The sequence below is a fragment of the Apostichopus japonicus genome, chromosome 8 (genome assembly GCF_037975245.1).
Source record: "Apostichopus japonicus isolate 1M-3 chromosome 8, ASM3797524v1, whole genome shotgun sequence".
Taxonomy (NCBI): Eukaryota; Metazoa; Echinodermata; class Holothuroidea; order Aspidochirotida; family Stichopodidae; genus Apostichopus; species Apostichopus japonicus.
The window spans coordinates 13,575,461-13,600,531 of NC_092568.1; the positions used below are offsets into that span (position 1 = coordinate 13,575,461).

At 37.4% G+C, this 25,071-nt stretch overlaps 1 protein-coding gene across 4 annotated transcripts in view; it reads right to left on the reverse strand.

Annotated features, from left to right (window-relative positions):
• The window catches only part of LOC139970485 (xanthine dehydrogenase/oxidase-like), a 46,750-nt gene extending 21,939 nt beyond the window's left edge, over positions 1–24,811 (reverse strand). The window contains exons 1-11 of one of the 4 annotated variants that reach the window (XM_071976240.1): positions 24,592–24,811; positions 22,767–22,858; positions 18,602–18,659; positions 13,024–13,120; positions 12,192–12,300; positions 10,607–10,795; positions 9,992–10,255; positions 9,507–9,587; positions 7,723–7,867; positions 5,140–5,307; positions 3,350–3,426 (exon numbers count right to left, since the gene is read on the reverse strand). In XM_071976240.1, coding sequence (XP_071832341.1) covers positions 3,350–3,426; positions 5,140–5,307; positions 7,723–7,867; positions 9,507–9,587; positions 9,992–10,255; positions 10,607–10,795; positions 12,192–12,300; positions 13,024–13,120; positions 18,602–18,659; positions 22,767–22,820 — 1,242 coding nt within the window. In that variant the 5' untranslated portion in view covers positions 22,821–22,858; positions 24,592–24,811. Of the gene's footprint in view, positions 1–3,349; positions 3,427–5,139; positions 5,308–7,722; positions 7,868–9,506; positions 9,588–9,991; positions 10,256–10,606; positions 10,796–12,191; positions 12,301–13,023; positions 13,121–18,601; positions 18,660–22,766; positions 22,859–24,276; positions 24,328–24,382; positions 24,562–24,591 lie in introns of those variants that run through there. The other 3 variants (XM_071976239.1, XM_071976241.1, XM_071976242.1) reach the window with 3 other exon arrangements.
• Between the last annotated feature and the right edge of the window lie 260 nt (positions 24,812–25,071).

The window sequence follows — 25,071 nt, forward strand, 5'->3', positions numbered from 1 at the left end:
GGTATTTAGAAAGTAATTAATGTCAGACAGTCGGATAAAACTATGACATCTAGAATCTAATTTCAGGGATAATGTCAGGTACAACATTAGGAGGAGTATGTCATAAATGGTCAGATATCACACATTGTTAGGCCTTTCCCCAATACCAAAGCTCCATACATGTGCAAGAAATCAAATCCAAGTATGATATACTGTAGACACAGATCTGTATGTTGTACTGTTTTTAGACATTAAGTTCATATACACCCACTTAAAGTTTGTATAAAATGTTAATATTATACAGCTGCAAAGCTCAAATTTGTAACATTCATTAAACTTACCAAAGCACATGTAAGGCTTTCAACTTGTCAGTATATGGGACATATCAGTAAAATTCATCCAAAGTTTCTATCAATTTTATCTGACCAGACTTCACTAGAGCATATATCAAAGATGTAGCTTAACCTTCACTGAACCAGAATTAAACTGAACTTAGCTAACTGCATTTCAATAGATGAGAAGTTAAATACAACAGATGTGGCTTGATATAAACTGGATGACTTTCAATAGGCTGTAAGATCAGTGACATCCTAATTAGACAGGTATAGTGTTAAGTATGAAAATCTCCAATGTCCAGAATATTGTAAGTAAAGCCAAACAATGTATTCTCAGGAAGGCCGTAAGTCAAGTACAAAATAAGCCATAAGGTCACATGTTATGTCAGGTTTGATGTACATAAGGCTACATCAACTCATGTCAGGAATGAAATCTACTAGGCATAAGTTAACAGCAGGTATGAACTAATAAGGTTAACATCACGTCACCTTATGTATATCATTAAGGCGGGCCCACATGCAAAATTTCATGTTAAGTGGTACAGTGAGTTAAATTCAGCCAAAAGTCTAGAAGTTGAGCAATGAACGGTGAAGAAATTTAGCATCACAAATTTATGGTTATATATGTTAATACTGCAGTTACATCACTAATCTCCATGTACTTTTACTTAAAGCTAGGAACATTGAAGAGTAAAAAGAAAGGTAAGTTAAATTTGCTAATTCATTCATGTCCATTTGCTCTTTTACCCTCAGATTGATGGAAAGGAACTATATTTAACTCAGCTATGTCTGGCTATGAGTACATTTACCTTCTTCTAATATTCACTAAGATTATCATGCAAGTATTACATGATCACTTCATTGTAGAGCTTGCCAAATCAATAAGGAATACTATCCTATGTTTTAGTGAATTGTTTCATTGTTGTGTGACATGCTCATGAATAAATTATGCTCTTGGTAAGTGATCTGGACTCATCTGAAATTATAACTGACTTTGACTAAACTCAATACATCTACATAAAGTGAAAAGTTTGAACTTATTTTGTCAGATATCTCTCGAGAAGCTCCACATTGTCCTGTCTGATATAGCTCAAATATATTATTAAAGTGGCACAAACCATGCTACATATCAGAATGACAGTGGCTTGTAAAGAGATGTTAAGAAGAACACTATGTAACCATGACAATGTAGTATGCTCAAGAAGCTCTCTTTAATACTTCAATAGATCAGAATGGTAGTTTTCAACAAATTTACCACACATGTCAATTAGTTTTCAAACATATGATTACCATAGATTGAGCAAAGATACTGTCCCAGTGATATTCACCTAAAGATTGCTAATAAGTGATGAATTAAAGGTTCCAATTGATTCTACAACATTTTTTGTACAAACAGTTTTGCTAAATTATTATTAATCACATGCAATCCCAAACAAGCACTGTTTCAAATCAAGAATTTCTTGACTATTTCAAATGAAACCAAATCTTATTGATGCATGGTAATGGGATTATGACATGGACAGCAAATGACCACTGAAAACTGCCAGTTATAAAGCTATGTAAATAGTGTGATATCATTGTTAAGTATATGATATCTAATAATGTGTATGTAACATGATGACAGCCAATCAATTAGCTGTGGAGACATGGCAATGGCAACCAATAATAAAGCCACGTAGATACCTTGTTTTTTGCCTCCATTTATTGGCTCACATACATGTCAATACAAATTTTCTATAAGCAAACATCAGAGACAATACTTTCTTTCACCTGAAAATGAAATATGTCGACACCTTGATGACACCCATGTAGCTATATAGATACCATGATGACACCAATGTAGCTATGTTAAAGCAGTGATGACATCCAATCATGTAGCTATGTATGTAGATGCAGTGATAACATCCAATGATATAGCTATGTATGTAGATGCAATTATAACATCCAATAATGTAGCTATGTTAATGCAGTGACGACATCCAATAATGTAGCTGTATGTAGATGCAGTGATGACATCCAATAATGTAGCTGTATGTAGATGCAATGATAACATCCAATAATGTAGCTATGTTGAGGCAGTGATGACATTTAATGATGTTGCCAGTAGATATATTGTAAGGACACCCATGTACCTATATGTAGATATCATGATGACATACAGTATAGTAAAGGCTTCATAATTGACGCACCTTCGTAATTGACGCACCTTCAAATATTACTAGCAACGATAGAGCAGGCAACCTAAACTTTTTGCAGTCAAGCAGTTACATATTTGATGAGTTTTAATCCATTTCAGGTATATGCTGATCAAATTGTTTTTTTTTTTAAGCTTTCAACACTCTCCCCAAGTTTTGCACATTTTGTTGGCATTTGGAAATCTACCTCTTTAGAAACAACCAAAATTACCTCAGTATGATACCACTACTCTCTGGGACCTGACGTGTCATGAGCTTAGAGGCCCAGAGCATAGCAAACAGCATCCAATGTCAAAGGATGGATACTTAGGCCTACACTACAGTTAACTTATCGACGAATGCGTCAATTATGAGCCCACCATGCTACTATATCCACTATTAAAGCAAATGTAGATACCATGGTGACATACGATGATAAATATATATATGTGTATGTAGCTGTTGTAAACAGTATGATGACCTGAATGAAGTAGATAAACAATGATATAAAGATGTAGCATAGGTGAGAGGCACTGTCCAAACAAACATACCTTTGACCCAGACAACTAGCAAATCATATATTTATACTGGGATAAGAGTCAGGCTCTTCGATTATTGTTAGCTAATCCATAGAGATCACTCATCAAAATTCAATATCAGAGATGAGAACACATATAAAGGAAGACATACTGAATATTATCAAAGTCCGAATGCTTTATGCTATCAATCTGATCAAAGGTCGTTTGTTCTTCAGCAGTTAGATCTGGTTTTTCATGCAGTCAATGGTTTGTTGATATGTTACTACTGTCAGCTATGCTGCTTGCTGTAGGATATGAACCAAACTCATGCTCTCATACTCACTGCAACATTGCGAATCTGGGTTCCTGAGAACCAACCCAGCATCTCTACGATGCCTTTAAAGAATCTCGTCTTCCACTCTTCAACAAAAAATAATGTACCAAAATACCTTGACATTTAAAACAAATTAAGATCATGTGAGCAACTAAAATTGTTCTACCTTTTACAATTCCTTGCACAATATTTCAGGTATTAAAGGACTCTATGTACTTGATTATATACTCAATGATGACAATTTAAATGACAGAAATGTTGCAAATTAAGTGAAAAACTGAATACTTGTAACATAATGATTATATTTTGTGATATTATTAATTTTGATTTGCTACCTATTTTAAGTGACTGTAAGTGTTCAATAATCCATCTCACAAGGAAGTAAATCAAAGTTCATTTCTTATCTCACAAATAATATCTGGTATGTCATTCCTTAGAGACTGGGAATCCAATAATGAATCCTGCTGTAAGTTGCAGGGTGCTTTACCACTATTAGGAAACATTATTCTAGTTTTGGTCATGTTAAGCAGAATTCAGATTTCAAGAAAGCTTAAATAGTGAATTTATTGAAAGGAAATTTAATTGTCTGTTAAATAATCTTGACATTTGACCTGTATGTCACAGGTTTTCTAAGTGCAGTTAAGCATTGACCAGTGTGGACAAAGGTGAGGATAATCTAAGTCTGATGTCAAAAACAGTAATATCAATTTATGAAAATATCCCACAAAGTTTTAATATAAACAACTAATTGAGCAGTTAATTACAGATTAGTTTTTTTCCTCTTGTTCAATACTTACCTCATTTGTATGCTAATCTATGCAACATTGTGTTGAGAACTTTATAAACAGTATTTGTTGCAATCATAGGATGAATATAATCTTCAACTTATCAGCTAGCAACTCATATCTTATGAATATTTACAACAGTTACAAATTGATTAAATTGTTGTCATTACCGATGTATTACCTCATTTAAATTACAATGTAAGAAATATTTAATAAAATTGTGTTTTGTTACATTTTGACAAGAAAGAAATCATCAAAACTAAAATTCTCTGCATAATTTAGTAATTTATGGTGTGATGGCCCTTATCAGCTTCCCTAATTTGGTGCAAGTGTACATACTCATGATTGACATCTTGAGGATTGTTAAATTGTCTGATGGCATGCCATCAAAACTGATAAATCAAAATGACATCTAAAATGTTAACAACAGAAGCAATCTTTTATTGCATTCCTGTTATTTTCACAGTGAACTATCCGTCAATTGTTTGCTTTTTACATGCTTTGTCTATTTTGTTATATTTTGGCCTCTTTCATGTCAGGTGGAATATTCCTGACATTTTGGAAGCCGACCTCTCATCTTTACCTATGTAACTGTAAAACAGATAATGAGATTGTTTACAACAGAAATGCTAACAACAGAAGAAATACAAAAGCTTCTTATTGCTAACAAGCAACCTAACCATGAGCTCTTAACAGGTGTCAGGACGATTTCATCTGCAATATGAAACTGGAGAGGAAGCATGAAGCTAACAGCTAACTCTCGTTTACTATGGCACTACATCAGAAGAAAGCAAGCAACAGCATATTTTATAATCAACTGGCCACTACTGCAATATGTCAATGTATGGTCTTTTTTCATAATGAGCTGCAACCATGTTAATTAGGCTTGTATAATAATATTTGTGCCATAGTATGTAACACAGAATAAATGTTCAATTTCATACTTTCTGATCAAGTGATCCTTTTTCAAACATTTGGCGGATATTTTTCTAGTGTTAATGGTAAATAACTTACCTGGGAGGTCTGTGATACATTGCCTGAGGAATTTCTCCAGTGTTGTGAGATTAACTGAAGCTCCAATCAATACACCATCATCTTGTAGCTTGATCTCAATCAATTCCTTGACATGTGTAGCAGCAATCAGTATTGGGTAGAAGCGATCCTTAAGTTTGACTTCAACACCTTTGGGAGAACACAACATACATACACCTGGTAAATATTTATTCCCTTGTTTACAATAACATGTCTAGTCTTTCTGCAATGTTAACAAGAGGACAATCCATGATCTTATCACCTACATGACAGGAGTGATTGTTGGGTTACTTCTGAATACTATCTATGTTAATAGGCTGGAATCCAATTTTTTATGTAGTTTAGTTTAAAGTTTAGTAGAAAACTACATTACCTAACCATCAAAAGGAATATTCTAGTGTATGTCTCATAATTCTCTATATCATGTGGTTAAGGGCTTTTTCTACATGTTGACAAGCAGAAAATAGCAAGATACCAATTTTTAGGTTTGTCCACCTTTGACCTCTGACTTCCGACTTATGACATCATCAATCACACAGACACAAGGTTACATGGTTCAACTTATGGTGTAGAAGTTCCCCAATCACTTTTTCCCACAATTTAGACTAAATTGACCTTTGACCTCAACAGACCTTTGTCCTCAACCCACATTACTCAAATCTGCACTATTTTCAAATTTGTCTCATCATTTTTCACATATTGTGAGGTTTAATGCCTTTATCCTACTCGTTGACAAGAAGAAAATGGCTACAAACCAATTTTTAGGTTTCTTGACCTCTGACCTTAGACCTATGATGTCATCAATTACGCAGGCACAAGTTTAAATGATCAAGCAGCTACCCACCAGGTTTGAAGTTGATTCGACCGACGGTCTAAAGAGTTTGTAACACTTTGTCACACAATTATACCAATTTGAATTTGACCTCAACTGGCTTTTACCTCAAACCTTAACCACAGAAGTATTATTTTAAATTTGTCCCATTATTCTCTACTTATCTTGTGGTTCAATTACTTTTTTCCAACATACCGACAAGCACAAGCAGGCAATGGCTAAAACCAGTTTTTTGGGTATTTGACCTCTGACATCACACAGTCACAAGTTTTAATGGTCAGGCACTTTTAAGTTTGAACTTGATCATACTTACCGTGAAGGAGTTTGCGGCACACTTGTTTACACAATTTAGGTCAATTTGACCTTTGCCCTGAATTGACCTTTGACTCTGACCTTTTAAATTTGTCTCATCATTCTCTACATATCGTTTGGTTAAATGCTTGTTCCCTACATGTTGACAAGCAGAAATGGCTATAAATCAATTCTTAGGTTTCTTGACCTTTAACCTATGATGCCATCACTCACGCAGACAAAAGTTTACATGGTCAAGCACCTACCAAACAATTTGAACTTGATTGGACTAGGAGGAGTCCTCAACACACATTTTGCTGCACTCATTCACTCACATCTGGTGGCTTTCAACTCAACATAACAAAATTCAAAATAACTATCTGACTTGAATGTAGGGCAAATGAGTCAGTTTTGTCCAAGAATAAAGTGAGAAACCAGAAAAGATTTGTAGAACTCCCTTGAAGCTCAGTTGGATCTGCATACCATGCATGAAGTTCAACAAAGATGTAATTTTTGAGATATCAGGTTCACAAATTTTCTTTGACCTCTGTTGACCCCAAATGACCATTGAACTTCACAGAAAAAAGTGTTCTTATACTCAATAAGACTGATCCACATACCAAGTATGACATTAATCCACCATGAACAGTTTGTGTTTCGGTATTTACAAGCAAGTGTTGAACACACACACCTACACCCACACATGCCATCACCATCGCATAGATTCCTTCTGCCTCCGGCAAGGAATCAAAATGGCAAAGTTGAACCACCATTATAAACTTAATCAACAACTTGAACCATGCATGTTGAATGTGTATAGACTCTTTTTAGTTTGTTTGTAAGGGTGTTATGTTATGACATTCAACAGCAATGAATGATGTATTAATATGATATATTCAAGTTGTAATATTGACCCTTGAATGAACTGGATGTGAGAGTATGTGATTGGTCAACCTCTTTAGAGGGAGGTTAATTAGCATAATACTAAATGGAATGGTGACAAATCAATTACATGTGTTATCTTAGGGGATGGTCTCAGCAGCTTAATGGCCTTGGCCTCTGTACTATACAGATATTTTAATCATTAACAAATTATAAATAATCGTCCATGATAAAGTCAAATTTTTTTGCTTAATGAGCCTTTGCGTGTGCCAGTTATCATTAATTTGTAATTGTCCTCCATTGCCATAGCAACCAACAGTTAAATTAATCAGAGTTGGAGATGACACAAAAAGTATTAAATACTGCCACTAATTGCAGCTTGTTATGCCTTAATACTCTGACAAATGATAAGTATATTTGGTTGACTAATTACAAAAACACCATATAATTAATACATACACCTTTATCATTGCTGGCTGGATGTTACACATTCTAGATCAATTTCAAGTAATGTGAAAGCTATTCAAATCTGTTTATAAACTTTTAAACAGCATACTTACCTACTTCAGTGTTACCAACAACAATTTTCCCCTCAGGATGACGAGACTTCAATTCCAACAGTTCATCAAGTGTTCCTGGCCTGAACCATCTCACTCTCTCACTGATGAACCGAACAGATTTCTGAAGCTTTCTTCCTCCATGCAGCTAAAACAATGACAAAATTCCAGATGATGAGAATACAAATCAACTGTGTCATCCCAGATAATGTGTCAGTAGTCACTTGATAAATCCAGGTAGCACTATTGCTGATCTTTACATAGGTGATAAAGCTAATCACAAAAGCTTGGATCACTCTCAATTAACAGTTTTGATGCTGATGGTGATGTTTATACACAACACAACATAACTATTGCAAAACTAAATACTTTACTAGAAGAATGTCACTCCATGGTATTCAGTATGGTGGGGAAGATCCAGCCTACCAAACAAAGTACAGTTGCATTTTATTTGGGTGACAGTTTCAGTTATTGAAATTCATTTTTGTGCCAACCTCAGCTGTTATTATGATCTTTTTTGCTAATATTGTAAAATTATGTTACTTTTTCTTGTACTGTTATCATAATAATTGCTGTGCCCATGCAACTCCACTGATATTTAAAGTTATATTTTCAAGAGAAAAATATGATAAGTAGAGTTCCTGTTAGTAATGCATTCTAAGGTCAAAACCACATCCGAAAGGCATTTTGTTTCATGAAAATACACATTTCTAGATCATGTTTTAATTTTTATGAAAGCATCTGGCAACAGTGGCATTATTTGATGACATCATGGCAATTGATTGATTTGCAAATGTCTTTAATTTCTCTTTATAATGTACAAAACCTTTAATCACTGAAGCAAGTAATATTCAGGTACTAAGAAGTTGTATAAATGGAATTCTTTTTGCAGAGAACATTGACAACTGAGAAACCATATCAGATGTATCACAATTGCAAGAGAAATCAACAGCAATATTAGAATAGGAAATCAAGACATTACACTCCACCACTTCCTGAAGTAAGGTTGGATTTATTCATGTTCATACAACTATATCAGTAGGAACAAGATACTGAGATGGGCTTTTCTACTAACAGTGCAGAATATTGTTCTCTTCCATATAAGCTTCACATTGTCTGCCTCTGGCATATCCCTTTAATGCACGATCTTAACTTTACCCCACACAATGTCCTTTTCCTGTAAAACTTAAACTATTTTCCCAATTTAAAAGAATACAACAAAGTGATACAATCTTATAGCTGTGTCCAATAGCAAACCCAACAGCATTCAACAACCCAGTTCTTGTGTTTTCCCTTATACATAATAACCACCAAGCCAAGAGTGCCTATATTGTTCAACTAATAAAAGTACAACTGATAAAGTACAACTAATAAAGTACAACTAATAAAAGTTCAACTAATAAAAGTACAAAAGTACACATTAGGCAGACTGAACAGATGATACAGAATAAAATACATCTCTGAAACTAGTAATGATCTACTGTAAACATAGAAATTTCATAAATATAATGTTAGAGGTTTAGTTACCAATGATAAATCATTATTCATATAAGCTTCAGTAATGACTAGCTAGGCTACTGTAGTCTATTAAAGGCCCACCATTAATCTTACATTACTATACACAAAATAAACATTTACCAACATCGTGTAGGCCCTTGATATTGGTTTGTTATGGTACTTGAGATGCAAGAGAACATTCTCCAGATTTACAAACACATACAAGCACCACCATATTACACACATACAGTAGGAATACATTTTCAATATCAACTTATTGGAACAAATACCAGTAACTCAGGTGGAAAGATTGGCTCCTGGGTTTGGTTGTAAGGAACAAATTTTTCACTTCGAAATAAGTCTGTGGCCATCTGAAACAAAACAGAGAACGAATAGCAATCAGAAGTGGTTTTCTGGGTATTTGGAGGGAAGGGGGGGGGGGGATGGGTTGTGATTTAGAGATCATAAAATGATGACTATTAAATAAGTTTAACTAAACACCAATAATTTTGTACTAATAAAACACATCAGGCACCAAGACGTATCTTTGCCGCCAACAGCAGTGTCCGAATCAGTTTCCAGCATTAGCAATGCTTCTGTTCTTCTTCCTGTTTTGTTGAGGATGAATGTACACTCGGCATAAAAGGGACAATCCTTATTAACTAATAATCTCATGACCAATAAATGAAAAGGTTTTACATTTGATTGCCTCCAATAATATGTGTAGTAAAAGTTACAAGAATGACAAAACAATAGATATTGTTTAACCTCAAACCTTTGTTTGTTTGCTGTAAATGTCAACTGGTATGGTATTTGCATTCACATCATGTTTGTCCTTCAGTGAAGTCTGTGCTAATTGGTCAGTTATCTTGACTGAATGACTTATCAGATCTTCAGATGAGCTCACTACACCAACATAGTCATCATCAAGTGGCAGCTTTTCACCTGAATTTTCTCCAGTGTTGCATGTTTCGGAATTTCTTGACTTGAGCTTGTCATTCTGAAGTTGACAACAGTTCTCACCCTGAGGACATCTTCCCTTCAACCAAAATGAAACCAAAGAAAGGATCAGCCAGAGCAAGTAAATAGAATGCTACAGAAGTAGCATGACTCAAGATATAGTAGAAATGAAATAAACCAGAAGGTAAATCTAATAGACTTGAACAAACATGTTTACTAACAAATGTTCTGAGAAAATTGTTTTTTACCATTACGGAGAGGGAACTGCATACAAGGAAACTATCATTTAAGTATAGCATATTGAGATATAGATTCATTGCTTAAACACATGCACGCATTGCTTAAACACATTCATTGCTTAAACACATGCACGCAGCTCCAACATCTTTCCTTGAGAGTATTTGAGTGATATTGCAATGCGACTACTTACCTTTGTAAATGATCTGTATCCTTCAATGATAGGTCTATAGCCAGTACATCTACAGAGGTTACCCTGGAAAGCATCTAGGATATCCTCCATGGTGGGCTGATCATTGTTACGAAGTAAGGCGTACATGGACATCACAATACCAGGACTGCAAAAGCCACACTGTGATCCATGAGCTCTAGACAGCCTCTCCTAGTGTACAAAGGAATGAAATCATGAGACAAACATTTACACTGATGGTGAATGTGTTTGGGTGGGGAAGGAGGAGGAGGAGGGGTGAATTAGCATGATGCATGCAGTATCTTTTACACTGATGGTGAATGTGTTTGGGTGGGGAAGGAGGAGGAGGAGGGGTGAATTAGCATGATGCATGCAGTATCTTTTACACTGATGGTGAATGTGTTTGGGTGGGGAAGGAGGAGGAGGAGGGGTGAATTAGCATGATGCATGCAGTATCTTTTACACTGATGGTGAATGTGTTTGGGTGGGGAAGGAGGAGGAGGAGGGGTGAATTAGCATGATGCATGCAGTATCTTTTACACTGATGGTGAATGTGTTTGGGTGGGGAAGAAGGAGGAGGAGGGGTGAATTAGCATGATGCATGCAGTATCTTTTACACTGATGGTGAATGTGTTTGGGTGGGAAAGGAGGAGGAGGGGTGTATTAGCATGATGCATGCAGTATCTTTTACACTGATGGTGAATGTGTTTGGGTGGGAAAGGAGGAGGAGGGGTGTATTAGCATGATGCATGCAGTATCTTTTACACTGATGGTGAATGTGTTTGGGTGGGAAAGGAGGAGGAGGGGTGTATTAGCATGATGCATGCAGTATCTTTTACACTGACGGTGAATGTGTTTGGGTGGGGAAGGAGGAGGAGGGGTGAATTAGCATGATGCATGCAGTATCTTTAACACTGATGGTGAATGTGTTTGGGTGGGGGAGGAGGGTTGAATCTGGACAGAGATAATTAATAAGAACAATACTGTCAATACCCTATTGAAGCTGTATAACCCATGCTGTTGTTCAAATTATATCAGACTACATTATCTGTTTATGGGGCAACAGGAGGGTTGGTTTTCAAATATAGACATAAACACTTAAAATTAGATCACAGCCTATCCCCATTGTAGTACTGTGTCTTCAGGCACAATGCACAACTGCTGTAAGGAGTAACAACATTTGCAGTCCTGGCATAAACCCATAATCATTTTTGCACTTCCCGGCTGGACTAAACTTATCCAAACATTGTGATTTTGTGAAGGAAGTAACCAACATAAGCAAACTTGGTACTATCAATTTCTCTTTCCAACTGCTTTAAAATGTACCTGTACGGTCTGGTACAATAGGACTTTAATTGGACAGCTCATATGTAACACTAGATATTTGTGTGGGTTTTCACTATACACAGCTAGTTTGAATTTTTTTTTTTTGTGAACATGCTTTAATTTAATTTTCCACAACTATTGCTGTGTAAAGACAAATTTTTGGTTTAATACTACTTAAACACTCTAACTTGTTTTATTCAATAGGAATTGAGCTGACCATACAACAGCAGTCTGAGCATGTATATACATTTGCAATTATCACCTGTACTGGATGAAGCTTTGACTCTGTTGTTCCAATTCCTTCCACAGTTGTAACAGCCAATCCATGCATTGAACAGACAGGAGCCAAGCAGGCATTGACAGCATAATGACTGATATGAAAATGAAGATAAATACATATGAAATGATTACTTTATTCATTTGATTTGTTACACATTACAACTATTATAACTACAAGTCCACTGACATATTTACTTTCAGGGATGGCTTCTCCATCTCCTCCTCCCTCTCCCCAGCTCTGTCTCCACTACAGTATGCCTTCATTTCCTTCTTACATTTAATGCATATTAAGATACAATAACGGTATCCATTTGGTAGCTGCTTCAATTTTAATCTAGGTACCTTTGAGTGGAGGCTGGAAACAAGAAAAACACATCAACAGGATACTTCCTCTCTGTGTTACGAATTATGTTTACCAAGTTACGAAAAGAGATGAAGCGAATCTTGCCAAATGTGTTTAGTTTTTGCTCATCATATGAGCAATACTTAGACATATAGCTTCCTGTTGACTTCTGATATAGGGTCACATGCAATCACAAACTTTGAAGTTACCATTCCTTAGATATAAGGATTTTAAGACTTCACATTTTGACCTCTGCGGATGTTTGAATGCCACTGAAAAGTTACAGACAAGTTACAGTACAAGGTTTTTGGCAAGGTATAATCACAAAAGTCACTGCATGGATGAATTTCTACCTTTCAAGATTTTTATTTTATAAACCGGTACTGGGAATTAACTGTTGACAATGGACAATGAAAACAGAATTTTACAAGGTAATAAGAAAGAGTTAACCATTTGTGATGAATATACTTACCATATTTTATCTGTTTTAGCATCAAACCTTGAGACCATGACAGTGCAGGCCCCACAGCCACCTTCACCACAGGCTAACTTGGTTCCTGTCAGTAACACTGTAACAAGGAGTTAAGGGGCCATGATCACAAAGCAATACAGCGACAACGCTATTCTATATATTGACATATAATCAAGTGTTCTTTGTGTTCCTTGCATGGGTGACTTAGCTTCTGATATTTTGTTATTTGTCTAATTCTAAGGTGGTATATATATATATATATATATATATATATATATATATATATATAAATATCTTGCCCAAAAAAATCTTAGTCCATACATACATAAATACATACAAAACTACAGTTAATAAGTTGTATGTTGGGCTTAAATGAGAATGCCTCAAAGGAAGACTATACCATTAAAATTTACAACAATGGAGAGAGGTGTGCTGTACAGGACATAAGTAATTATTCCAAAGTGAATTTTCTTCATTATAACAGCATTTGAGCCATTTTCGGAACGGTTTGCTTTATTCATACTGTCATATCATTATTTTTAAAACAGAAGAAAATTTCATTTCTGAACACACTTAGCCTTGACAGACATTCTCATATGCAATTGACATATTGCCACATAACCACACTGTTTTGAATCTTATCATAATGTACAATGCAAAGGATGCATGCGATCGCTGTCTACATGTTATATAGCACACTTTATCCAAATCACTCCAAGATTAATGTATGTCGTCCAGTTACTGTTGCTGTTGAAAATTGACAATTCATAATCATGGACGTTGAATATGAATCTAAGAGACTGACTTCGGTCAGCTTGCAGCTTTGATAAGCCAATGAGGCTTCTTCGCGAGTTTCTGCTTGCAGGAGGATATATACATACATACATGCTTTCTGTGTTCATGGTCACAATGAAGTCAACTTGTTGAAGTCTCTCTTCCAGCTCAAATTGTGTTTCAATTCTGTGCTAAACTGGTGGTGACACTTCCTCATTTGTAGTATTCATCAGGATGTCAAGAACCAGAACGCCAGTTGGTTTTGTTATTCCTTGCCATACAATGTGCTCAAACTTCTAAATAACTATCTGACTAATGTAGAGCAAGTGAGTTAAATTTTTCCAAGAATTAAGTGACAACCAGACAAGATCAGAGATTTCCAGCAGAGATTTAACCATTTTAATCCACTGGTAGGGATTTTACAGAATAGAATTTTTATTCCAAAATGTTTCCATATCCAGAAGGAACAGTCTTCCTATGTTAAATGTAGACACATAGATGTATGAATAAAAGGACATTTTCTTTTACCAAACTTTTGAGCCAGCAAGTCAGTTTTGCCACCATCCATACCTTCAATAATTGTTGGAATGAGAGCTCTACATGACATTATTTATACAGTCACTGTGAAATATTTTCACAACTTACTGCCAAAGCAAAAATCATCTAGTAGGGACCATTTGATATAACTTGTTGACCCTTGCCAATTTCACGCCCACCCCCCCCCCCCTTCCACCATTTGAGGTAACATGTTGACCCCTTGAGGCTCAGAGGGTAAAAGCTGATAAAGGGCCCACTTGAGTGTATTTAATGCCAGACTATCAACTCTTTGAAGCAGACTTCATTTCCTGGGTGACTGTATGTTCTGTTGAAGACATGTAGAGCCCCTTCACAAAACAAGACTGAACTGATTTTGACCAAAATATGGCCAGCAAAAGAAAATCATAGCATTGGAGAATTCACAGATTGATGGTAGGTTTAATTTTTGAGTTCTCGTGTTTAAAAGGTTTTCAGACTTCACACCTGTTGACCTTGTTTGACACCTGTTTGACCTCTACCAATTTCAATTGGGTTCTTGCACTCACCAAGCTGGATCTACATACTAAGTATGAATTTCAAGAAAGATGTACTTCTAGAGTTATGGTGTTCAAAAGATTTTCAGAATTTGACAAATGTTGACTGTGAATGACTTTTGACCTAAACCAATTTTAATAGGGTTCTTGTACTCACCAAGCTGGATCTGCATACTAAGTATGAAGTTCAAGAAAGATGTATTTTTTGATATATGTTTACAAAGTTTTCAGACTTTGACCTCTGTTGACACCAAATGACCTTTGAACTTCATAGAAAGAACAGATGCACATACCATGAAGTTAATCCACCATGAATGTTTTGAGTAACGGTGTTTACAAGCAAGCAGGGGCGTCAATCCGATTTGAAACGTGGGGGGGACGTAATCGATTCGAGTATTCCGGCCGTAAGTACTATCTAAGCGGAGCGCCACCATCGGTTGGCGCGCAGCGTACAAGAAAATTTTTCTTCTGGCAGACCCCTCAGATTGCAGGAAACGGCACTTCCCGTGCATTATGGCAGTAAGCAACACCCCTAAAATTGATAAAAATTTCTGGCAATTTTTTTATTTTGGGAAATATTCTCGAAGGAAGTGATTGCCATTTATTCCTCAGTTTACCAATTCCTCGTCTCCCAGAAGCGCCCAAAATTTAAGATATCGAAACATTTTTGTGTTGGCTGATCCATGAGCACCGCCCATGCCCGTGAGAAGTGGTGACTGGGTGAAGAAAAAGCTATGCCGTTTGAAAACATGGGCAGAAAAAGCGAAAGTAGCGAAACCTAAGCTAAAACGCGCGATAACGAAGTGATTATTTTCCAGGTTAATTGAGACTGTATCAAACGCGAGCTTAGGACAAACATATTCAAAGGTAATGGCATTACTTATCCCGATATTTCGTCTTTGAAGTGTGTGGAAAATCCGCAACGACCATAACAGAGCAATTGAATATTTAGTCTACTTTTCGATTTCGAAAACACTTTTTTTTTAAATTATGACAAAATTTTATGACACCTTTGACAAAATTTGGGGGGGGGGTCTGTGCCCCCCGGGCCCCAATGGGCACGACGCCACAGGGCCTAAGATATAGGCCTATTGCAGGAGTGTGCAACCTTTTGAATGAATGGGCCAGATTTTAGGAGTGAAAGATTGACAGGGCCGCACCTAACCAACGACCTGCTGTTGATTTCAAACCTTTGATTCCGAGGACGTTCAAGCAATAGGTGTGTGTACTTAATCTGTATTCACAAAACCATAATGTCAATACAGTCCAGTTGATAATTAATGGTGATAATAGACCACCCTGACAGCATCATTAGTGCAGATAAATTCTAAGCAGCTAGCTCGTTTTTGGTGATGATGCAAAATAGATTGATTTTTTTCTTTTTCTTGAGACATCTCACGGGCCGCAAAAAAATCACCGGCGGGCCGCATTTGGCCCGCAGGTTGCCCACCCCTGGTCTATAGGAACGATGTCCGAAAATTTCCCCGGACATATAGGCGAAGGAAGCTATCCGCCGCGACTGCATGTGAGTTTCTCGACTTTCCGTCCTGGGAGTCATACCACAAAATGGTGCATTTCCTCATACGCCATTATTAATAATTTAAAATTGTTCGTTGGAGTCCTCAAGCAAGTTACCTCGGTTGCTAGGTGGATCTGCATCTGGTTATCGGGTGAATTCTGGTCGGAGCGTACTATGTAACCACCATGTACCCAGGGTAGCTAAGGCCTGATGATTGGGGGGGGGTGGTTGTAGTGGCTGAAAATCGGTTTTGAAGCCAGAAAATTCCGACTGCTGCTTTGTACGCCCCACTCTCGCGCTACTCGTCAACGATATGGTCAGTGTCAGTCAGAAAACCCAATCTTTCGCGACAGCACTTCTGTTACGAACTTGTTGCGATACATTTGTACCCACTGGCACTCATTTCACAAACTTATTGCACCCCCCCCCCACCCCAACCAAATATTTTTTTGAAATTCGGGCAATATGCTGATAGCTTTTGGGCACCTACTGAAAGAAAGATAATTTGCAATGTGTTTTTCATTGGTTAAACTGATATTATTATTACCCAACAATTCTCACCAATACGGAAGGGTAATAAGACGGAAAATGATTGCGCGCCTAGCGCGCGAAAAATTTGGTTATATTTTTCGGGCAAGTCATTACAACCCCCCCCCCCTCCCACAAATCAAATTGGGCTCCTACGCCTATGACGGTAGCTCTATTAGGCATTTTTTTGTAGTATTCAAAATCATACGAAGTTTGTACGGTGGAGTATAAGAATCGCGAGATACAATTTCCCAAAGTGGCAAGGAAAACGTGGTAAATATGACAGGTTAAAGGTCAATTTTGACCGAAATTTTTAAAAATTCCAACTGTCGCACTCCAATTTTCCAACTAGCGTCAGTTTTACCAAGTTTGGGGGTGAGACACCCCCACACCCCCTCTAACGACGTCCCTGTGCGGTGAATATGGAACACGATCACATGGTTCAGCCTCTGTAGAGTCATGGTGCTCCGTAGCCTTGTCTTCAAACGCCTCAGAGCACTAAAAGATCTCTCGGCTTCCGTCGAACTGGCGGAGGAGACGAGGAGCAACCGCAAGAGAGCTTCGACTTCACCAAACATAGCCCGTACCGCTGGATTCATCGACTTGAATATTTGTCTATACCCTTCAACCGACGACGAATGGAACTGGCCTCGAGAGAAAGGCAGACTAAGCTTAAGATTTTTGGAGAGCTCAGGGTACCAACTCACGAGATCTGGGTGGAATTCTCCATTCAGCAACATTGAGTGATATTCGAGGATATGAAGCCTAAGATGTGTAAGCCGTAACCACATAGAGCCACGACACTACTCTTTTTCCAAATGTGTGGGGGGGACATTTGATATTGTTTCCCCCATCCACCGAAATGTGGGGGGGACGTGTCCCCCCGTCCCCCCCTGGATTGACGCCCATGCAAGCAAGTGTCACATACACACATAGGTGTGTTTTACATTCAGACTGATGACCCTATTGTTTACCCATTGTTTAAAGCCATGTTCCCTAATCTTAACAATACCCATGAACAATAGAATTCATCTGAGGATGTGGGGATACTTTTGAAATGACACACACACCATCACCATCACACAGATTCCTTCTGCCTCCAGCAGGGAATCAAAAATCACAAATGATGAAAAATATCCACTGTATCTTGCACTGAAAGGGATTTTAGTTCACGCCAATAGAAATTTATGTAATCCTTAGATCTTAACAAATATAGAATACAATCATCTGGAAATTATTTTATTTACCATGCTGCAATCTTTAATCAAACAAAAGCACTTGGACTTTTGTACCATTACTGGCAATGTATAACTGTAAATGAAAATTTTTATAAACTTGTACAACAATTACTTAAATTCAGTGGACAATATTCATGCCAATTGAAGTGATGATTGCATATTATTGAGTTCAGACATTTCTTCTAATTCACACAGCTAAATTATCTTGAGCTTATCCCTTCACTGCATGCAGAAGTTTTTCAAGGGCATTAGCTATAGTGTATGGTTTACTAGGTTGTTTGCCATAATTAACCTAGTAATTAACCTACAGTAGATAAGGGTCAAACTACAGGTCTCAGTAGCAGCATTTCTTACAAAACACACAAACAGCTTTTATTCCCTAGAATAGTTGTTCATGCCTGAAAAGTGATAGCATAATAGTTCATAATAATTCATATTGTCAAGGATACACTTAGTCCTCAGGTAAGTCAGCAGAGTCATCTCGGGGTCAACATTATCCTCAATCACCTATTAAATTCAAAAAATAAATTTGAAAAGATAAGAAAGACGAATCCATTTATGACGACTAAGAAACAAGAGGTCAATTGGGAGCACTTGGGACATTAAACCTTTATCGCCATATTGCTGTATTAAAGATGTATCTGTGTGTTACATCATGTAATCATAGAAGTGATATATGCAAATGGCAATCATGAAAACTGAAACCCACATCAAAGTGATATATGTCTATCCTCTGGGATGCACACAGATGAGTTTATGTAATAATGAGACTTGTCATACTACTGCATATTCATTGACTTGAGATGTTATTGCAAAGTCACTAGAAGCCTCCTGTGTAATGATGGAATCAGGCAAAGAACCGCATATATTTGTTTGTTATTTAAACATTTTTAAACATTTGCCTTTCTGTGTTCATCCAGAGTTGTGTGACATTGTGTCTCTTCTATCCTAGCCGACTCTGTTTTCCTTCTGTTTTCCTTCTATACTCTTTAATTGTACCATATATTCTCTATAAAAGTAATCACATGGTTAAACCATTACTTAGTCCTTAAAAAAAAATAAGGTTTGAAGTGAGTTTACTATAAGTCTTTGTACTAACAGGCGCGTATCCAAGATTTTCTAACCCGGGGGGCGCGAATTACTATCTAAGCGGAGCGCCACCATCGGTTGGCGCGCAGCGTACAAGAAAATTTCTGGTTTTGATACCCCCCAGATCACCGGAAATGGCACTTCTCGGGCTTGAAAATGACCAACCAGATGTACACTTTTACCTGAGAACCAAGTATTTCCAAATAGTTTTCTTTCCATCCATAACCTTTTTGAAGATTTTCACCAGTCACACATCATGTTCGACCTCACCGCATCTCCTGTGGATCATTGCTTTTGTAGGTGTTTCTACGTCGCGGTCCACAATACCCGACAGCCCCACTTTTGAAGGTTTTCAGCCCATTATTTGTTGAGAATTTGAAAATTCACATTTCTCGTGAATAAACTCACTTGAAAACATACCCATAATGTTGCAAAAAAATGTCATCTATGGACAACCAATATAGAAAAACCTCCTTGAACCCCTAACAGACCGGTCAAAATTACACTAGTAGAGGGAAGTATGATGAAGAATGTTGGTGAGGAAATTTTCGAAAATTCAGACACACTAATTTATTGGTGTAGAAATATTGCAACCTCTTATAACGGCTATTATTAAACTTGGTTGAAGAAAATGAAAAAATACCAGATATTTCCTTCAACCGAACAATACACACATAGGCGTAGGAGGCAGGGGCTCCTACTGAAAGAAAAATAAATTGATGTAGCTAAAGGAAATGAATAGTTTAAAAAATATCTCCTTGATAATTGAAATAAAGTTGTAAGCTTGGCCGACTAATTCAACATTACTAATGTAAAAGAGAATTTGACATAATTGGACCTCCATGCTTTTTCTCCATCTACATAAGACATTTCGTTGTTTACAGCATCCCGCGGTATACTGCGCAATTTCCACGAACCGTACGGTACACAATGACATGCGAGGTAATAACCGACGCTTACTTATATGATACTGGTATTAACGTATTAAACGTGCGCGGAGCGCGCGAAAAATTTAGGTTATATTTTTCGGGTAAAGTCGTTACAGTCCCCAAAATCAAATGGGTTACTATGACTACACACATCGACAGTTTTGAGGCTGTTCATCCTGGAACATCGATTTTCATGCTCACTGATATATGATGTGATATCTGCTGTGTGGTTTAAAAAATTCGAACAGGCGCGTAGCGAATACTTTGCCAAGGGAAGGGCGAAGCCTGTAGGTAAACTATCTAAGCGTAGCGCCACCACGAGTTGGCGCGAAGCGTACAAGAAAATTTTGGCCGAAAATGCCCCCCAGATCGCTGGATATGACACTTCCACTGCCGTGTAAGCTGCATCTAAGCATTTTCTATTTTGAATTTACTAGCGATATCATAAAAAAAAAATATGTTCAGGGGGCGGTCGCCCCCTTCCCGAAATGCGTCGTGTTCTCCGACGACTCCGACCAGCCACCGTTGGTTTCATAGCACAATGGTTTAAGGCGTCCATACACACACACGCGCGTTATGGTAGACCATATATAGTATATATATAGATACATTAGTGAGAGAGGAAAAATGGAAACGTCAAAAATGGAGTTGTCGGTGAAAGGGGTAGGGTGATGCGCCCGCCCCTTCCGACATCCTCGATCCGTCACTGGCTACCCTGTGTATATAATATGGATCAGCGCTGTAATGATGTCACTGTTCGTCTTTCTCTTCCCGGTGTCTTGGCATATTTATTCTACTCCCTCCTCTTTTTTCTCCTCTTCTTTTTCTTTTCCCTTCCTTCCTCCTCCTCTTTTCTCCCTCTTTTTTCCTTTTTTTCTTCTCTTTTTTTCCTCTCCTCTTTTTCTTACCCGGGGGGCGCGCGCCCCCAACGCCCCCCCCCTGGATACGCACCTGACTAAGTTATACAGTACCAATTCATGGTATAACAAATGTCTTTAAACAGAATCACATTTGGTACTCCTTATAGTGAAAAAATAAACGTTGGCTTCTCGGTATTGAATTCATCCAATATTAAGTGCTCACTATACATTTTACATCATGAGTTAATTCCATGAGGTGAAATATCCCTGATTGAGACTTTAGCTATGCCATATATGTTTCATGCTTTACAGTAGTATGTACACTATTAGTTGTTTCCAGTCTGGTATTTTCAACGGAGGGTTAAGTTTAGTCACATATATCAGCTATTCATTTATTTCACATAAGCAGAAACAACATTTACTTTTATAACTGTGTTCACCAAACAAAATGTCACTTTTAAAAGTGTAAATACTTTGAGTATTGTCATTTGCAATTCGGTAGGTAAATTGACTCGAACAGATTTATCCAAAACATATCTGCTCTTTCGAACTTATTTACAATTGTCAGTTGTCTACTTATCCTCCACAACTTAAGAGCCAGTAAAATATGATGAAGGAAATTTCATTTGAAAACTTAAGTACTAATCTGAATACTGCAATGTGTGTTATTCATTTTTGCATTAGAGCAAGATTCTAGAATAATTGTCCTTTAATTTCCTCACTGAGGTTCAAACTATGTATCCAAAGAGAAAGGTTAAAAATATTTTTACAAAACTTTTGCAATTACATGATGCCTGTAGGTCAGGGTTGTCCAACCTTTTGCAGAGGAGGGCCACATGGCATGATTTTGATGAAGGAGGGGGCCGCATGCATGAACCCTACGCTCGATTTTTCGATTGTTTGCCCGGAGCCCAAGGCAAAAAAATGTGAGCACTGCCCGCGGAGCGCACTGATTTATTTTCCTCCCTGATAAAACTGATGACTAAAGTCCAGCCGCCCCCCCTCCCCTCCGCTGAGAGTGTCACACAAACTGACCTGGATGCAGTTTTTTGGACCCAGAAGGTTCGAATGATTGATTATATAGCTTCAAATTGTTATCAATAAATCTGCTCACTAAAATTTCGCACCGTACAGCATCTCTGGCGGGCCGGACGCAACCCTGCGGCGGGCCGGACTGTGGCCCGCGGGCCGTAGGTTGGACAACCCTGCTGTAGGTGTTCATGACTGTTCCAAAAACATTTAAAATGAAAATACATTACCTTTCAAGGACAAATCAACACTTTAAAATATTGCTTTAACAAGCCAAAAAGCCAACAGCATTACAGTGATTCCAAATTACCATGTTTAATATGAGAATATTTAGTTTAACGTTTCACACAAGCATTTCAGGTTTTGCCCACAAACTGCCTTTCTTCTCAACAAAAAACAATAGAGTTCTGGTGCTCCTTGAGGTTAAGGAATTTACAAATTTTTTTATGAAGTTCTCTCACCTTTACTTCTGGAATAAGTTATGTTGACAAGGATTTCAGACTTTGACCTCTGAAGATAACAAAATGGTTGTTTTACTCCCTAAGGTGGATCCCAATACTGTGGCCATCAAAGCTTTGTTTTGGAAGTTATCATGGTTTTATTTAACAGGGTTTCAGACTTATCAGTTCTGCTATTGATCTGAACTGAAATACCTAATCCTCTTTTTACGTCATTAACAAGTTACAGTAATGTGATCATATACTCACTTTTTTGCCATTACAAAAAAATATTAATGGATCTGATGTTTCACGTCTTGCCATGATGTGTCTAGGGCAGATTTTCTCATTAGTACAGTGACCTGCCAATGAAGAGAAAAAAACTACAATGTCTCACTGACTGAAAAAGTAACCAAAATGCTCCGATGTGTAGTCTTCCTAAAACTTCATGAAATAAATCATCTATTTGATTATTTGATTTTGCTCTTCTGATGGATATACACGGGTGCATAGTGAATTGTGAATATCTACAGTCATGTCTTGCGGCATTTGCATGTTGGCAACTATCACATGTAACTTATTTATGACTTGAAAGGACTTGTGCATTGTATTTGACCTATGAGTTGATGAGTATTTAAATAGTAATATAGGCGTAGGAGGCTGGGGGGGGGGGTGCAGCCCCCCAACCAAAATTTTGTGTGAAAATTCGGGCAATATGATGAGAATTTTTCGGGCACCTACTGAAAGAAAAATAATTTGCAATGTGTTTTTCAATGGTTAAACTGATATTATTATTATCATTATTATTGTAACGACTTCCCCAATAATTATAACCAATATGAAAGGGTAGTAACACAGGAAATAATTGTATGTTATTTGCATGCTATGTATAAAACCGATGCATGCCTATATGAAGCACATTAATATGTTGAATGCGCGCGTACCGCGCGAACAATTTTGTTTATATTTTCGGGCAAGTCGTTACAGCCCCCCCAAATCAAATTGGGCTCCTACGCCTATGAGTAGTAACACCATTTACCATGCAGAATAAATTTACAATTATGAAGGAAAGAACCCAACACTCAAAATTTACACTGCATAACTACTGTGAAGTGTACGTGTACAGCCAACTGCAGGAAAGCTAAAATATAAAAAGACAAAAACTTATGATTATTTTGTATCTGTACATGCAGGATCATCAAACCTTTAACAAAAATTCTGAGCCTGTATAGATGGTAATTGAGTAACACTGCTGGCAAAATGTTAAATTGACATGGTTGCATGAAGTTAAGGTGTGGCACTAATACATGCATGTCTTACATTCTTGTCTACATTTATCCTCATAATTTAATTCTGTGGTAGTATATGAACCTTTACCTCAACAACAATCCATTCATTTATGCCGACACAAGAGCTGCTTATATATGTTGGTTATCGGTTGAAATGATATGAAAGGACTGGCTCATTCTATTTAAATCCAAGCATGTTGTTGTACAAACTAATAATGTAACTTGCAATTGTCTTTTCTTCACTGTGACAGTATTTTATTGACTTTATTTTAAGACATATTTCTTATTTTTCCTTACGTAATTTGTGCCACATGATGCAAAAGATGTCCATATATTGCATTCCTTTTACAAGGCATAGCAGAAACACTTTAAAGAATAGTATTAATGACAAATATGGTGATTATGGTAGGCCTAATATAGTTTAAATATGTATGCGTTTACTGTAGCTAGAAAGTTAGGATGGCATTATAAGGTTAATGGCTACAACTCACTGTGCTATACTGACTACCTCGGTCTGGACCATTAGCAACGACGGTCGGCAAACAATAACCTCTAAAAATTGATACAACCCTATTAAAGAGAAACATAAATACTTACAATCTAACTTGCATCGAGGAACAACAGGCTAAATTGTTTATAATGGATTCATTGACCTCAATACGCACAGCAATACTACGAACAAGTCATACGTAATTAATAGGACGCGATAACTTGCGCACTGAGTTCTACTCAGAAGTCGAAAGCAACAATGAGGGATTAGTTCTGATTTTTATGATCATAATTGTAAATCGAGTTGTATATCTCACCTTGAAGCGAGTGCAATAGTGTTAAGTATTTCCTTTTCGCACGACTGCCTAATTCATTGTTTACACCACAAACACAACTATTACTATGCAGTGTTCGCTCCAACAGCGCTCTACGGGTGATCGGGGTAGAGGCCACATGCTCAGTTTGTTGAACCCTTGGAACATTCCGACCACTTCGATCAGCAATGGATACCACGCATGGAAACGGCTAGTTTACCTGAAACAGGAGCAAGCAGATCTACATGTATTAGTATAGTTGTCAGTCAACTTGAGTGATTCCAATTCTCCTGGTGACAGGGCACCTGGACGGCCAACCAGGCTGGCTGACCACAAAAGGTCAATGCACGGGTTTCGATCCTATATGCATTGCAATGGTTGGGAAAGCAGCACACAAGTCAGAAAGTCTGCAAGGATTTATTGGGTATACAATTCCAGTGACATCGCCAAGTGGGAAGGGGATGGGGCTGTTCGGTGGACCCT